This window comes from Gopherus evgoodei, chromosome 2 (genome assembly GCF_007399415.2).
Source record: "Gopherus evgoodei ecotype Sinaloan lineage chromosome 2, rGopEvg1_v1.p, whole genome shotgun sequence".
NCBI lineage: Eukaryota > Metazoa > Chordata > Testudines > Testudinidae > Gopherus > Gopherus evgoodei.
The window spans coordinates 204,121,031-204,137,324 of NC_044323.1; the positions used below are offsets into that span (position 1 = coordinate 204,121,031).

At 38.7% G+C, this 16,294-nt stretch overlaps 1 protein-coding gene across 3 annotated transcripts in view; it reads right to left on the reverse strand.

The window, feature by feature from the left end:
• GNAL (G protein subunit alpha L) overlaps positions 1-16,294 on the reverse strand; it is a 315,605-nt gene that overhangs the window by 97,007 nt on the left and 202,304 nt on the right. For 2 of the 3 annotated variants that reach the window (XM_030552731.1, XM_030552732.1), the window contains exon 5: positions 7,038-7,135. The exons of the other annotated variant lie outside the window; for it this stretch is intronic. In XM_030552731.1, coding sequence (XP_030408591.1) covers positions 7,038-7,135 — 98 coding nt within the window. The remainder of the gene's footprint in view (positions 1-7,037; positions 7,136-16,294) is intronic. 3 annotated transcript variants of the gene reach the window in all.

Here is a 16,294-nt window from a genome sequence, read left to right on the forward strand (position 1 = left end):
ACAGTAAGAAGGAACTGAAGGATGGATGGGCCTTCCGGATTATATGCCCTTGGGCGGTGGTGGGGTCACGAGGATACGTAAGGTGCAGGCACAGCACTAATGGACACTGCTGGCTGAAAGTATCCAATCATGATGTGGAATGCATGTGGATAATCACTCAACTAAGAACTTTTCTTTAGTTATCCTATCTAGTACTGGGATAAATGCATGAATTCAGATGCTAGATTTAGGAGATGAGTGAGTCTCAGCTAAGCAAGCGGGCCATGCTTGGAGAAGCAGGATGGAGACACTTTCCCAGTGCAAAATAAGTGTATCAGCAGGCTGATCTCAGAAAAGAACAGTATTGAGAGAAGATGGGGCAGGTAACTGTAATCCAACAAACTTTGACAGAACACCCAACTCAGGAGACTGGTGAAACCCCGTTCTCAAAGATAGAGCAACTGCGAAGAAAAAATGGGGTATGTGTTTTTTCCATGTATATTAGCTCAAATATAAAAATAAATTTGCTTTGGCCAAGCTTGTGTTTGCTTTTCTGAACACTTGAAAAATCAAGCTTTATTAGCACAAATATTTGCAGAAAGCTGATTTTAGGCTTGCATACTTGAGTATACCAGAAGTGGCATATTTCATATAGGACAGAATCCTGGTTGACAAAGCAGGGGACGGGGTTCCTTAAATCTTCCCCAAGTCCCAGAATAGAGACAATTAAATGAGCCAGAATGCATCTTCCACAGCCAAGACCACTCACTTACACATAGTTATTTTGTAAGAATGCAATGAGACTAAATTAAATTTAAACACTGAAACCATCCAGTAAATCTTAATTTTCCTAGGAATGAGGCCTTGGTAAAAGTCGGTGTGACCCAAAAAGAAAAAAGTTTATTCTTTTTAATTGACTAATCCTGCTTATCTATTTCCTATTCTCTAAACTTCTTTGTTTCCCTGAGAGAGTCAAAGCCCCAATGGCATCTTAACCTCACTCAGCCAGGTAACACGAAAATAAGTGCTGAGTCAATCAGAACTAACCAACCTAGCCAAGTTTTGAATATAGAATAATTAATACATGTAACAAATGGTTTGAGATCAATCCAAAAAATTAAAATATCTCACAATCATTAGTAATTATGAATAATGAATAATCTTAAGAAAATTTTATACTGCTTGTGGATGTTACAGAAATATAAAAAGTTAAAATTTATGGAGTAAAATATTTGTCTTGAATTAGTCACTCAGCTCTCATATATAAAGTTTTACTAAGATAAAGCCATATTTCAAAATGTTTTTAGATTTTTCATTGGTGCTTGAGTACTTCAAAAGAGTGTGCACTGACAGCACTAAAGACCTTTGTTTACCCAGAGAACTGGTACAACTTGTGTAATATCAAATTAAGGTTTTGTCTACACTGCTAAATGAACGACAAAACTTTTGTCTTTCACAGGTGCTTTAAAAAACTCACCCATCCCCTAAAGAGAAAAGTTCTGCTACAGCAAGTGGCAGTGTAAACACCTCGTTGTCACTCCTGTCGACAATGGGAAACCCCGCTCATAGGGTGTGGAAGTATTTTGTTGGCAAAAGAACCGACAAACTGCGTTTGCACTGCCTGACTTTTAGTGATATGAGCTGTGTAGTGTAGACAAAGTCTAAGTCTTTCCACATTGCCTACCTCAACCCTATTTTTAAAAGGTGAAGAGAACAGTTCAGTCTCAGTGACTGCTAAAATCATTGGTTTCTCTGCTGGGATTGCTACGAATACTGCCAATTAGCACTGAATATGATGGGTGCGTGTAGGTGCAGGTTGGTTTGTGAACTGCACACTTGTTCACCACAAACAGCTTTTACATGCACATTACAAATAGCAACAATCAATCACTATCATTGTCTTAATTGTCTTCATGGTATGCTCCTAACAAATAAAAGGGAACTCAACGTCTCATGGTTTCCATAAATCCATTTACTTTAACACACGCCTAAACTTTTAGGGACACTTAGGGCTTGGCTACACTCACACTTTACAGCGCTGCAACTGGGGTATGAAAAAACACCCCCCTGAGCGCTGCAAGATACAGCGCTGTAAAGCGTCAGTGTAATCAGGGCAGCAGCGCTGGGAGCGCGGCTCCCAGCGCTGCATGCTACACCCGTAAGGGATGTGGTTTACATGCAGCGCTGGGAGAGCTCTCTCCCAGCGCTGCTGCTCTGACTACACTCACACTTCAAAGCGCTGCCGCGGCAGCGCTTTGAAATTCCAAATGTAGCCATACCCTTAATCAGTTCTACAAACTGTGATCTGACTTGGTTTTATCCCCCCTTTATAACTGGATTATCATTTATTTTGAGGAGTTCTGGATTCACAGAAGACTATACTTTACAAACCCCTTCCAGGCACATAGTTAAAGTTTGTCATCTACTGAGAGATGGCATAAGAATAAACAACCATGAAGAGACAATATAATTTATAAAATAGTTAAAATTGTGGTTGTAATCATTTTTCAAAAGTCTGTTTCATGTGACCAGCTATGGATTGAAATTTGTAATAACCAACATTATTGCCTACTAAACTGCCTATGCTCCAGGCAGGTTAGCATCTGTGCAGCATTAAATCATAGCCATGTGTTTCTCTCAAGGGATTTAAATTTCCAGAGTATTAGAGCAGTCGGTCTCAACCTTTCCGGATCACTGTACCCCTTTCAGGAGTCTGATTTACACCTCAGTTAAAACCTACTTGCTTACAAAATCAGACACAAAAATACAAAGGTGTCACTGCACACTGTTTCTGAAAAATTGATTACTTTCTCATTTTTACCATATCATTATAAAATAAATCAATTGGAATATAAATATTGTACTTACATTTCCGTGTATAGTATATAGAGTTGCATAAACAAGTCACAGTCTGTATAAAATTTTAGTTTGTACTGACTTTACGAGAGCTTTTTGTGTAGCCTGTTGTAAAACTAGCCAAACATCTAGAAGAGTTGATGTACCCCTTGAAAAACCTCCGCGTACCCCCCGAAGTACACATATCCCCTAGCTGAGAACTGCTGTATTAGAGTACCCAAAAATACACTTCAGTGTTCACTTAATCTCCAATACTATAATTCCCCAACCTTTCACTGTCAATAGGCTGGTTTTGTATATGACACTGTCAAAATCTAGATAAGAGAAGTGGAATTTAAAGGACAAATAAATGAATGAGGTTCTTCACTCTCAAAACCATATTTTAATCTCTTATGTGCAGTGCCTCTTACATTTGTGAAGAGTATAAAAATTAAGCAGATTTACTTATTTAAAAAGAGTTGATAAAATATTTCAGCCCAGAAAGAAAGAGAAAAATAGAAGCCAGAGTAAAGAATATGCTGCTGGCTCTGTGAAGTGCTTTTAACAAAACACTGAACTTGCTGTATTTTATTTAAAAAAACCACAAAACACCAGTCTTGTAGCTGTGAAATACTTTTTCTCAGTACAGGGTATAAATGTGTTGTATAACTTTGTAGTTAGGGATAGAAAAATTTATATCTTTGCTTAGGATATATCTAGAGCTGTCAGATCTCAAGCAAAATATCCTGCTTGGTCACAGTTTTTCCATTTCTCAAAAATTCCATGCTATGTATTAACATGACAGTCATTTAAACGAAGTTCAGGTAACAGAGGGAGTTATGGGAGAAAAACTAAAATGAATAGATGCTTAGGGATTGATATTCATTTACTTTAAGGCCGCTTTACACCAGTTTGGCAGTGCAAAGCAGCCTTACAGTGAACGGAAATGTAATTTATATAAATGAGCGTAAATGAGAATGAGGTCCCTGCTGTCTATGCTGTTTTCTATGGCCTCTGGTATCAGCAGGATAATGTTAATACTTCTAACAAAAAAAAACAACAACAACAACAACAACAAAAAAGAACTAAGCCAAGCTTTTAAAATGTATTTTAAAACTCGCTGAAGCTTCTGAATTGCAGCCAAATTAAAGTTTTTTAACTTGGATTTTATTTATAATTAATTTAATAACATTCAGCAATTTTTATAAAGACATCCCACCCATCTTGTAATCTAATAACTATCTTACTAAAGAAGCTTTTTTAAAAATGGAGAGAGGATTGGTGGCCTGCTGATCATACTCTGTCTGCATTGCCATCTAGAAGATCGGGGTTCAACTATTGCTCTGGGATGCTTGCTCAACAAGTGAGGACAAGATGAAAACATGGTGAATGTGGCTTGCTCAACCCCTGGGAGCTTGAGGATGACTGAGGTGGAAGAGTGCTATTGCCATTCAACATTACCCTTTTTTTGCCAAATAAAGAAAAGCTAATAGTGTGCTCCAAATGGAATTCCATTCAGTCCTCCTTAGACAGAAAGTTAGTACTTGCGTACAAAGCCTTTTCTCTATGCATAGAGGAAAATATGTGCATCTTTCCAGTAATATTTCAAACTTACTTTTAATACTATATTCTTCAGTTTAGAAGGAACAAGCTAACTCTACTGTTCTAAATTATGTTAGCTTCTGGAATGGAGGTGCATATTTTTACATGAAGTAGTTGCTATCATCACATAATACATAACATCTAAATATATACCAAACAAAAGCAATATTCATTGACTCCATCATTATTGTATCAATACTTCTATGTAATAGTGACAAGTGACTGTTTTGGGGAGCAGGTTAAAGCTAGAAATAATTTTCAATTTGTCCCCCAAGATAAGAGTATGTTAACCTATTTTTAAGCAGCAGTACAATCTTTCCCGAGAGAAAGATGTGTCTGTTAAGCACAGAACTAGGAAACCAGAATTCAGGAGTTCCAGTCTCCACTCTGACCCTGACTTCTTTTGCAGCCTCGGGGAAGTCACCTGACAACTTTCCTTCCATTTACTCAACCAAAAACCTACTTGCTTCCCATGGTACTTTAAGTATTAATTAGCATTTGTAAAGCCCTTTGAAGATGGAAAACATTATATAAATTCTAAGCACTATTTTCAGAATTGTAACGAATAAAGCGATCCCAAATTACCAGATTTAGTAATAGTTCTGTCTAGCACTATTTGGATCAGATAAACTAATACATAGTCCTCTCTCTTTAACTGAGACTGTTAAACTCTTGGTGATTACAGACGCCCTCAGATTTACCCAATTGTTCTGTTCTGGAAAGCCTTGCGTAAGTTGATTTTTGCATAAGTCAGAAACGTATACCCATATGTTATGCAAAAATTTCCGCAACTCGAAAATCCTATTTCTGGTTTATGGAACCTTTTCCGTAAGTGTGAATTTGCGTAAATCAGGTCTTAGTCTTGCGTAACCCAGGGAGCATCTGTATCTCAAAAAATAAATGATCAATTGGAAGAGATGGGGGACAGGGCATGCAGAAAAGGAAACCTTATTCTTTACATTCTTTTAGAAAAATGCAAAGTTTAATTTAACATTTTGGGATGTCGGAATTGACCTCAATCCTATTTTGTCACTTTCCTTTCCTTTCTGCACATAAATATTGGAGCATAAGGCTTTTCCCACATGCCAAAATTTCCATTTGAGGCTTCTTTACCTTCACATAAACATACTTCCATTAATATTACACAATGGAATAATTTACTTTTTTCATGCCGTTCCATTGCATCCTACCCCTTTTCCCAAACAGGGCTAGCAAAGGTATGTAGGTTTTGTCTGTATGCTGGACACTTCAATCAGCACAGATCAAATCTGTACCATAGAGAAAAAAAAGTCAACAGAAATCACAAATTTAGGGTCTTTTGCAGAGTTTGTTGTATCATTCAAAATCATCACTTTCAGTTAAATAAGGATATTTCCAGGCAATCTGGCTATGAACTGATTACACGAGGTAAACCAGGAATGCCATAATTGTGGCTAACTATGCCCACTGAGCTCCTTTCTACCCACACAATTCCACCACACTGTCATTTGTAAATGCGTCTATGTTTGCGTCTATGGGAGAAATGACCCAATGGCACTGAGCTGCCCGTTTATAGCAAAAGTGAGGGAATGAGTTTTCTTTGTGTTCTTGTCTCTCTGCCGGAGTCCAAACAGAGGGTGCAGAGAGAACAGAAAAGCAGGACTCTCAGTTTTGCAACAGACCTGTGATATTGCTTCTGACCATAATTATCAGTCAGGCTGATCTCCAGAGTCTGCTCTTCAAAAACCCTAAATCACGAAGTAACTCAAAAGGCACAATTTCTGGTAATAGCAATTCACATTAAAATATATATTTTTGGTCAAAGTCTAATTCAGAGTTGGGTTATTATTTCTAGTGAAGGTCAAGTTTTTAGCTTAAGCATATTGGTGAACTATTTCCTTTTTTATTAAAAGAGAGGGGTGTGCTGTGTGTCATAATCTGTTCGGGAATTTCATCTCCACATCCTCACACACAGACATTTCCACTGGAACTCTGTGTAAGTCATATCCTATCAAGTGAATCCTTTCAGGGATTGTTACTTGTGTTAACACATTTACTGATTGACTTGATGTAGCCCTTTGAGAAGATAAATGGGCTAGTTTTTTAGAAGAACTGTCAGCTATTGTTTGTATGTTGAATATACTGAAGAGACCCAACAGTAATGTAGGTTTACATCGTTTTTGATAAAAATCTCAAAATCTTTAATAAATGTGAAAAAAATTAGCAATCTCACTACTATGTGGCTTGAAGCTTAAAATGTTCAAATACGGAATAATCCAAAATAAAAATTCAGAAGTGTTTTCTCTTTAAATAATCTTAATTACTTACTGTAATTGAAATTGATCTAGGTAAGTACTTTTCAAAACAGACAGCTGTTACTTAAAATTATTTGACTCACTTTTTCTTTTACTTTGCCTTCCTCAGCAGTTAAATAGCACCAGCAAAACGTGTAGCTGTCTAGTAACTGAGCAACACAGTAAAACCATCAGTACTCTTGCTGTGATTGTTTTGTATATGTAAGAAATTAGAATGTTGTTTGGTGCACCACAGACTCCCAAATCTTGCAAATATAAATATCTGTTTCAGACTTATTATAATCCATTACATTCTTGGGTATTAATTACACAAAAATAAACACTTACTACTGTGCACAGTCAATCAGTTGGTATTCGTTTGACCTCTCGAAGCATGCCTTTACTCCTTCATCATCCCAGAGCTTTTTTGCATGTTCAAAGAATTCCTGAAAATTGGAAATGTGACAAATAAGAGATTTCTCAGGTTTTGTTTTAATTAAAAAGAAACACAATGGTTCCTCCCTCCTCAAATCTTCATGTTTTAAAATGGTTGCAACATGAAAAATTATACATTTAAAGAAGAAAAGGTGGAGAATTATTAGTGAGGTCAAAGTCTCAGAAAAACTAGTTTGGACTGTTGAGTACTTTCACATACAACCTATCAGTTGGTTTCAAGAATTTTATATGATCCAGCCTTTCACTACTTTTCCAAAAGAGCACCTATCTAGTTGGAAAGTAAGAATTAATAAACTGATACAGGCTAGCTTCCCTGTGTGGCCAGAAGAAATGTTAAAAGGGTTGAAACCAGGTTGGTGTATCTCAGTGGCAGAAGACAAATTTCCAAGTAAAAAAATCAGATTTGCTGATACGATGGAATTTGAATAGCAGAAATTAAAGATGAGTTGGAACTGACTCTTAAAATCGTAAGGAAACCTCAACACCAAGCAACTCAGCAGACAACTCCATAGGAACGCGAATATGGCAATGTTAAAGCACCAATATTTTTTTTTTTTGCTTTGATAGACAGTGTGTTGGTTGCTTTTAGCAGCCTAGCAAAGAAAGCCCTGAAAATTAGCATCTAGTTGCTACTCCTGACATTGGACCCTTTATTCCAGGGGTTCTTAACCCTTTCCAGACTACTGTACTCCTTTCAGGAATCTGATTTCTCTTTCATATCCCAAGTTTCGCCTCACTTAAAAACTTAGGCTTAAGCTTTCTGCCCTGGGCCCCATAGAGTCTAACACTGGCCCTGGCAGCCCCATTAAAACAGACTTGCCTACAGTTTGAGAACCGCTAGTACAGTGTATGGAACGGTATAAACAAGTCATTGTCTGTATGATATTTTATTTTGTTTAGTTTGCTAATGCTTTTTGTGTAGCCAGTTGTCAAACTAGGCAAATATCTAAATGTGTTGATGTAACTCCCGGAAGACCTCTGCATACCACTGGTTCAGAACCATTGCCTTATTCAAAAAACTCTGGCCTCAGATTCTGGGGAACCTAGGAAGTACTTTATATCCAGGACTATGCCATAATTAAGAAAACCACCCTGAAACCAAACTAACCCAACATACCTGTTCCTAAAAAGTATAGAGAGCAGCTATAAAAGACAAGCAATGCTCTCTCTGTGTTTGGAGGCACTTGAAGGAACCTTGGCTCCATTGTTTGGCAAAAAGGCAAAAAACACAATTAGGAAGGTCCCTCATGTAAATTCACTACAGACTGGACCTTTTGTAGAAGCTCATGCAGAAACCAGAGGAAAAAATGTTGATGTCTATGGTCTTCCCTCTGAGACAAAAATAAACCAGCAGTTTCCCATCATAGCAGAAGGTAGCTCTTTGCTGTCAGAAATTACATTCTCGGAAGAGATGTAAAACCAAGGCCATGTCTACATCTAAAATTTTGCAGCGCTGGTTGTTACAGCTGTATTAGTACAGCTGTATAGGGCCAGCGCTGCAGAGTGGCCACACTTACAGCAACCAGCGCTGCAAGTGGTGTTAGATGTGGCCACACTGCAGCGCTGTTGGGCGGCTTCAAGGGGGGTTCCGGGACCGAGAGAGCAAACCGGGAAAGGAAACCAGCTTCGCCGCGGTTTGCTCTCTCGGTCCCGGAGCCAGCCAGCAAACCGCGGGGAAGGAGACCTGCTTGCTCGGGGTTCCGGGACCGAGAGAGCAAACCGGGAACGCCGCGGTTTGCTCTCTCGGTCCCGGAGCCAGCCAGCAAACCGCGGGGAAGGAGACCTGCTTGCTCGGGGTTCCGGGACCGAGAGAGCAAACCGGGAACGCCGCGGTTTGCTCTCTCGGTCCCGGAGCCAGCCAGCAAACCGCGGGGAAGGAGACCTGCTTGCTCGGGGTTCCGGGACCGAGAGAGCAAACCGGGAACGCCGCGGTTTGCTCTCTCGGTCCCGGAGCCAGCCAGCAAACCGCGGGGAAGGAGACCTGCTTGCTCGGGGTTCCGGGACCGAGAGAGCAAACCGCGGCGAAGCTGGTTTCCTTTCCCGGTTTGCTCTCTCGGTCCCGGAACCCCGAGCAAGCAGGTCTCCTTCCCCGCGGTTTGCTGGCTGGCTCCGGGACCGAGAGAGCAAACCGCGGCGTTCCCGGTTTGCTCTCTCGGTCCCGGAACCCCGAGCAAGCAGGTCTCCTTCCCCGCGGTTTGCTGGCTGGCTCCGGGACCGAGAGAGCAAACCGGGAAAGGAAACCAGCTTGATTACCAGAGGCTTCCTCCTTCCACGGAGGTCAAGAAAAGCGCTGGTGAGTGTCTACATTGCATTACCAGCGCTGGATCACCAGCGCTGGATCCTCTACACCCGAGACAAAACGGGAGTACGGCCAGCGCTGCAAACAGGGAGTTGCAGCGCTGGTGATGCCCTGCAGATGTGGACACTCTCAAAGTTGCAGCGCTGTAACTCCCTCACCAGCGCTGCAACTTTCTGATGTAGACAAGCCCCAAGACTCTTATCTTTTATGTGAATTAAAGAGTCCATGGCACTTACCACGAGAATAGATGTGCCGGCCCTACTGAGCTGGACAAAACCCACTTTACAAAATTACATTTTGTCTACCTAAATTTCACACTGCAGTTTTGTTTGGAGATGGCATTATCTTTCACTTCCGGCCCTAAAAACCTATTGTGTACTGTTGCTGTATGCTGTTTAAAAGCTTTTGTATCCCACTCCAGAATGTGGTGTTAGAACAGGGGGGTCAGGACTCTCTAGTTCTATTACAAACCAAAACAAAAAAAATCAACCCCCCCACCCTGTTAAAAAAAGTAACAGTTAAGATTGCTAAATTACAAGGCATTTACCTATCACATCATTTATACAAACACAAGTCCTTGTAATTAAGAGCATCATAAATCTTACCCTTCCCAAATAATAAACAAATGTATTATTCTCATCCAGTGTGATGAAATAAGCATTTCATTATAACAAACGAACTTTAACTCTGGCCCATGGAATTTTAAAGCTTTGTTATTGTTGGGGTTTTTATTGGGGTTTTTGCTGTTGTAACTAAGTAAATTTTGGTATTTTCTTTTAAACAATAATGTGAAATGGGAAGCAACTAACGTATCAATTGGCAGTAGAAGTTTTTAGTAATGCACAAATTGCTGTTTATTGAGAATAATGTTGCATATCTAATTTAATAGGAAAAGTATGTAACATTGTCAGAAGAATAAATCTGGATATGATCAGGACAATCTAATTTTCCAAGCCAAAGCTACAGGGCAAGCTAATATGTAGCTTTATAATGGAAGCTGGTTGTAACCTCAACTCTGGAAAGGCTATTGCCTCTTCGTAATTCCTGGCTCAGCTACTAACTTGCTATGTGACTTTCAGCAAATTACTTGACTTGTATCTGGTTCAATTGCACTATGGAAAAATGTGTCCAAAAACACTATACACATCATAGGACAGTTATGAGGCTCAATGTTGGTCTGTAAATTACAGAAAGGGATGAAAAAGTATGTTTTCCAACCCTACTATATCCTTTAAAAAAGAACAATCTTTTCTGTGGTAGTAAAATTCATATCAGAAATTTTCTGTTATGCATTACATTAGTATTGAAATCACCCTCCAGTCTTAAACTCCACCTCCAAAAAACCACCACCCACAAGGTAATACAGCATGTCTAATCTTCAGTAAGTGACTGCCAGATGCTGACAAAACTTTCAGCTTAGAGTACAAATGCAGGAAAGATTTTGAGAAGAGATAGTACACCATAAAAGCAAACCATTATTTTTCAAATGTACTGTATGTAATGTAGATACAGTAAAATAAAGATAAATGACTTCCACTTTCCTGAAGGATTTCAAACCTTGCAGAAAGTGAAGTGTTAAACAATAAAACATAACACTCTATGCATTGTGTTAATTCACAACTACAGTTTCTCTTTCTGTTGTGACTATTACAAGGGCATCCAGATGGCTAACTGGATGCAAGAAATTATAATCAAATGAAAAGCAAACATTTCTCTCTCTCTCAAGTAATCTGTTCAGACTTCAAGAGAGAACTTGATGGTATAATAATCTCAATTCTTTTTAGATTTACTCACTTCACAAATTCTGGAGCCAGACCCATCTGGGTCAACCAGAACTACCCACTAACCTAAGCCTTACAATTCAAAAGAAGTTTTCCTTTGGTGGGTTTTTCCTTTTGATTTTTGTGTTGAAGAGGAAATGAAGTATTCAGTGACTTTGAAAGGGAAAATTCTGGTAACTGTGTAGGATATGAGAGTCTCTAAAAAATCCTAGTAATACTTTAAACATTAAAATTCTACCTTTTGAAGTTATGCTACAGCCACCATAAAGCCCTCCCCTCTTACAGCAGAAAGAGAAACCAAGCGAGAGAACAAAGAAAGAAAAAATTAAGAGGGTGGAGGAAGGAGAGAACTGAGAACATAAAACAGAGAATGCAGCTATAAAATATAAAAATCAAAGCATTAATAGAGAGATAGAAAGGAAAGATATAAGAAAGGAAATAAAAAATAAAATCAATAAAATAACCGGAGAGAGGAAAAGCAGCAGAGAATCCTGCGACACCTTATAGACTAACAGAGGTTTTGGAGCATGAGCTTTCGTGGATGAATACCCACTTCGCACCCCACGAAAGTTCATGCTCCAAAACCTCTGTTAGTCTATAAGGTGCCACAGGATTCTTTGCTGCTTTTACAGATCCAAACTAACACGGCTACCCCTCTGATACTTGACACCATGGAGAGAGGAAGAAACCAAAAAGGAAAATAAAAACCAGAAAATATGGCACAATCTTTAGATTAAAATATTTATTTAATAAATATTTAATCCTGTATTTTATTGGATTTCTCTGTTTAGATTGGCCTGTATTGGGATCCAAGAGTACTACCATTTAAGGGAAGGACATGAGGAAGCAGCATAGTGCCAGAAGAAAATTCAGCTGCGGTCCCCAGATTTAGGGTCCATCGCTTTAGTTCCTGGAGTATGATGAGCTGGAACCCCTCTCTTCCCTCATGGCATCTATCTTTGTAGGCAACCTGTGATAAGATATGGTCAGAGTAGGAGGTGGAGATGTTAGTATAAAACCACGCCCTTTTCCAAAGACTGGTATTGATTGAGAGACACTGGGTATCTCAAAAACCCACTGCTTACAGGCTTCTGCTACTTTACTTATGTTTTTACTTTACTTATGATTGCACCTCCACGTGGTAAACACTTCTGACGCCTGGGTGTTTATTTTTAAAATTTATATTTCACTTTCTATAGAAAAAATCTGCAGCTTTTGGTGTGGCAAACAGTGTTTTGATAGTGGGTAAAATAAAGTACTTTTAATTTGCACTAAAAAATTCATTTTCTCTTTTCTATTTTTGTTTTACATCTGTTTTTCATTAGATGCAAATTTAATTTTGCATTTCTTTCTCCACAAGTATAATTCTGCATATCTATTACCCCCATTTTGGATACAGACACTTTACACAAATCATTGTTGGTTTCTAAGACCACACAAATATGTTGGGCAGAAATTATATGCCTCAAATATTTTAGCCTGATTATTTTATTTTACAGCAGACTGTTTAAAATGATTCCCAGATTTCTTAGTCTAACACAAGTCCTATAATACAGAACAAATATACCTGCCTCTTTAAAATGGACTGAGCTACTGCAGAGGAGCATATTTGTCTGCAAATTGCCTCCTGCCTACATTTACAATCCTTTTTCCTTGATGACTAAACCGTTCCACAAAAATCCTACCCCATTTCAAGACTACCATCACCACCATTCACTTTCCTTGCTCACTTTTAACCCTGTCTTTTACCCTAATAAGCACCCTAATATATTATCTCTTTCTTAGCTGCTCAAGACACCAAGATGTGAACCAGATCCCACATCTCAAATTCACCTCCTACATCCTGAGAATTGTCTAGATCCAGCCTACTTCCTACCTTCATCCACTAAGACATTAGTTAGCATTTATTCGGCTTTCTGGAAAGATTTTAAAAAATGACTAGTGCTTTTAGCTGTCCCAGTTTTTAGATGTCTAACCTAAGGCATATCAGAGGGGCCTGATTTGCAAGGCTGGGGGCTCAGAACTTCCTGAAATCAGGCCCCTTAAGAAGTCTAAAGCTGGACATGGAAAAATTGAGGCACTCCCAAATCACTAGTGACTTTTTACAATCTTGGTCTAAAGAAATATAAAATTGAGCTTTGATATTTATTGTAGACACCGAAATCTACTACCATAGAGATAATTAGTACAACAGAACCTAAAGAGAAACTGGGAATAAGATACTATTAGGAATAGTCCAGATAATAATACAATATTCACAGTAGGGTCATAAAAAAGTAAAGCACAAACTTGCTTCTTCCCTAACTCTTCATTAGATAGATAAACAAATGCATAAATATTTACATTCCTATCATATCTTTCTTGACCTGGGATCTAAATTAGAGATCAGAGCCAGCTTGCAGGAGTAAGGGATGATGCTTCAGGTCTCATTAGCTACAGGTATTTAATTTCTTTAGATGTTTAAGTGGCTAGTGTAAATTCAGTTATGAAAAAGTCAAAGCCACATGAATGCTACACTTTTGATTTAATTACAATCAAGATGCAAAAGACAGTATCTTAAATATTCAGTAACAATACAGACCTGACTGAAAGAGTAAGGAAAAGAAAAAAACCACCCTTTCAATTTCCTTAGATACCCAAAATCAAGGACACACATTTTCAAACTCTCTATTCACTTACACATCATTTGTCTTTTTGTTGTAAATGTAAAGGTTCATGCATTACCTAAAAAGGTGCAGTAACACAAACACATGCTATAGTATTGTTTTGAGCTGGGTGAAATCTTGCTATGGGTTGAGTTAAAATCTCATTCAAACTGATGATACTTTTCATTCAAGATAGCTGTAAAAAACAGTTATGGGGCTATACCTGAAACAAAGCGTAATAGAGTCTGCCCAGAAACTGGTACCATTCCACTGGGTATTCTGATTAGGCGTGCCTGTGTGCAGGTGTGTGAGGGAGCACAGAGAAGAAGAGAGACAGAAAGAGAGAGAGAGAGGGGCAGAGGAAGAAAATAAGAAAGTCAAATAGGAGCCTGGAGCCACAGTGAGACCCTGAAAAAAGTGTGTGCGCGCTTTGGGTCTGGTATTGACTAAAGAGGCTTGGCAGCTATAAGCGAAGGGTGTGTCTACACTGAAAGCGCTACAACGATATGGCTGCAGCTACACCGCTGTAGTGTAGACACTTCCTACAGCAACAGAAGAGTTTTTTTCACTGCTGTAGTAAATCCGCTCCCTCAAAAAGTGGTAGCTAGGTCAATGGAAGAATTCTTCCATCGACATAGTTGGGTCTACTACAGGAGTTAGGTCAACCTAACTACATCGCACAAGGCATGAAATTTTTCACAACTCTGAGTGACGTACTAGGTTGACCTAAGACCAGGCTTACTTACAAGAAACTGCTTCTTTTATTCTTGGTTCCTCCTGTGTTCAGAGAAGCAGGACTTCATGCATTTCTTGTAAATAAACAAGATTGCATCAAAGAAAATAGACTCCATCAATTTCTGCTTCCAACTGGAACACATCCAGGGCCGTGAAATTTGGCTAGCTGCTCATATCAAAAAGGGGCAACAATAAAACACACAGTGACTTTAAGATACGTACAAGTGTATATCAAGTACATTCCACTTCCTGGCTACTGCCTATAATCAGCACTGAATTTTCAATTAAAAATTAAATTTTTTTTTAAAGGGATCTCAGTTAACAGTTTTCAGCACTTTCTCTGTAGGATGGAGAAGGTGTAGGGAGGTTCCTTCTTCACAAAACATATAATGACAGAAACTGTGAAGCAATATTCATAGCAAATCATTATTAAAATCACTATTTCAAATGTGCTTAAAGGAGTTTACAGCATGATCCTTCTTGAAATTTAAGTTTCCTTATTTAAGAAATAAACATTGCATGAGAAACCTACACTCACCCATACAGCACCTACAAAACCTGTAACGATGCCTTAAAAAAGGAATTGTTTGACTTTCCATGTAGGGAATAAAATTTTAAAGTACCTAAATTAGGCAAGAAATATAAGAGAAGACTAAAAAGCCAAATATCTTCATGGAAAAATCTTTATCTATGTTGGAAACGAAATTCTTTATTTGATGACTGCCTTACAAACTAAAAAAGGTCATATTAGATCAGTCATTTTGTTTGCTAATGAGACTCTAGGCACTTGCATTCCAGATGAAGCACACATTGTGGCTGTCAGATGCCATCTCTAACCCTCCTAGAAATTGGTAGGCAGAAGACAACACAGTATTTTCTCTTCTACGTATTTACTCTGTTAATGCACTGTAAAACTTGCATGACTCCTCAACAAGATAATAAGAAATCAGGTCATTTCCCCCTACCTCACACTAAAATTCATATTCCTAGTCTTCTGACCCTTGGATATCCAAGCTTATTTCTTAATTCAAATACAGCTTTAATCTATTTATCTGTTTGATTCGTATGACAACCATTTAAAGAATGTGAAACTAAAGTGACAAATGTCCTACAATGATATAAGTAGTACATATTTTTATGGTTTTATACTATGGTGTGAAAGTCAAAGTCTTGAATTTTATTCTTTGATGTGATTACTTTTTTGCTTTTGTTTTAAACCAAACTATGCAATTCACTTAAAAACAACTGTTTTGTTGTTTTTGAAAGACAGTACATAATATTTATATTTACAAATGCCTTGTTCTCTACATAACTAAATTCTAGAGCAAATAAGGCAAGAATTCTATAAACCACCTCATTTTATACATAGCCCCGATTCATTACCTGGGCACTGTCCATCCTGTGCACTGAATGAAGGAGGGTCCTGTGTAGGGTGACCAGATGGGATGAAGAAAATATCGGGACACACGGGGTGAGGGGGGTTCCATTCCAGGTTCTGGAGGAGAGTGGTTGTAACCCACACACCTCCTGGGCATGGTGCTCTGTCCCTCTCTAGTAGCACCGAGACCACTTAGGGATTAATGAGTCTGCTACAGCCTTAGCTAACAGGCATACGGCTTTTAGCTCATGCAGTAGAGGCTCACGCACTTAGCTCCAGAGGTCCCAGGTTCAATACCGCTCACTGATGAC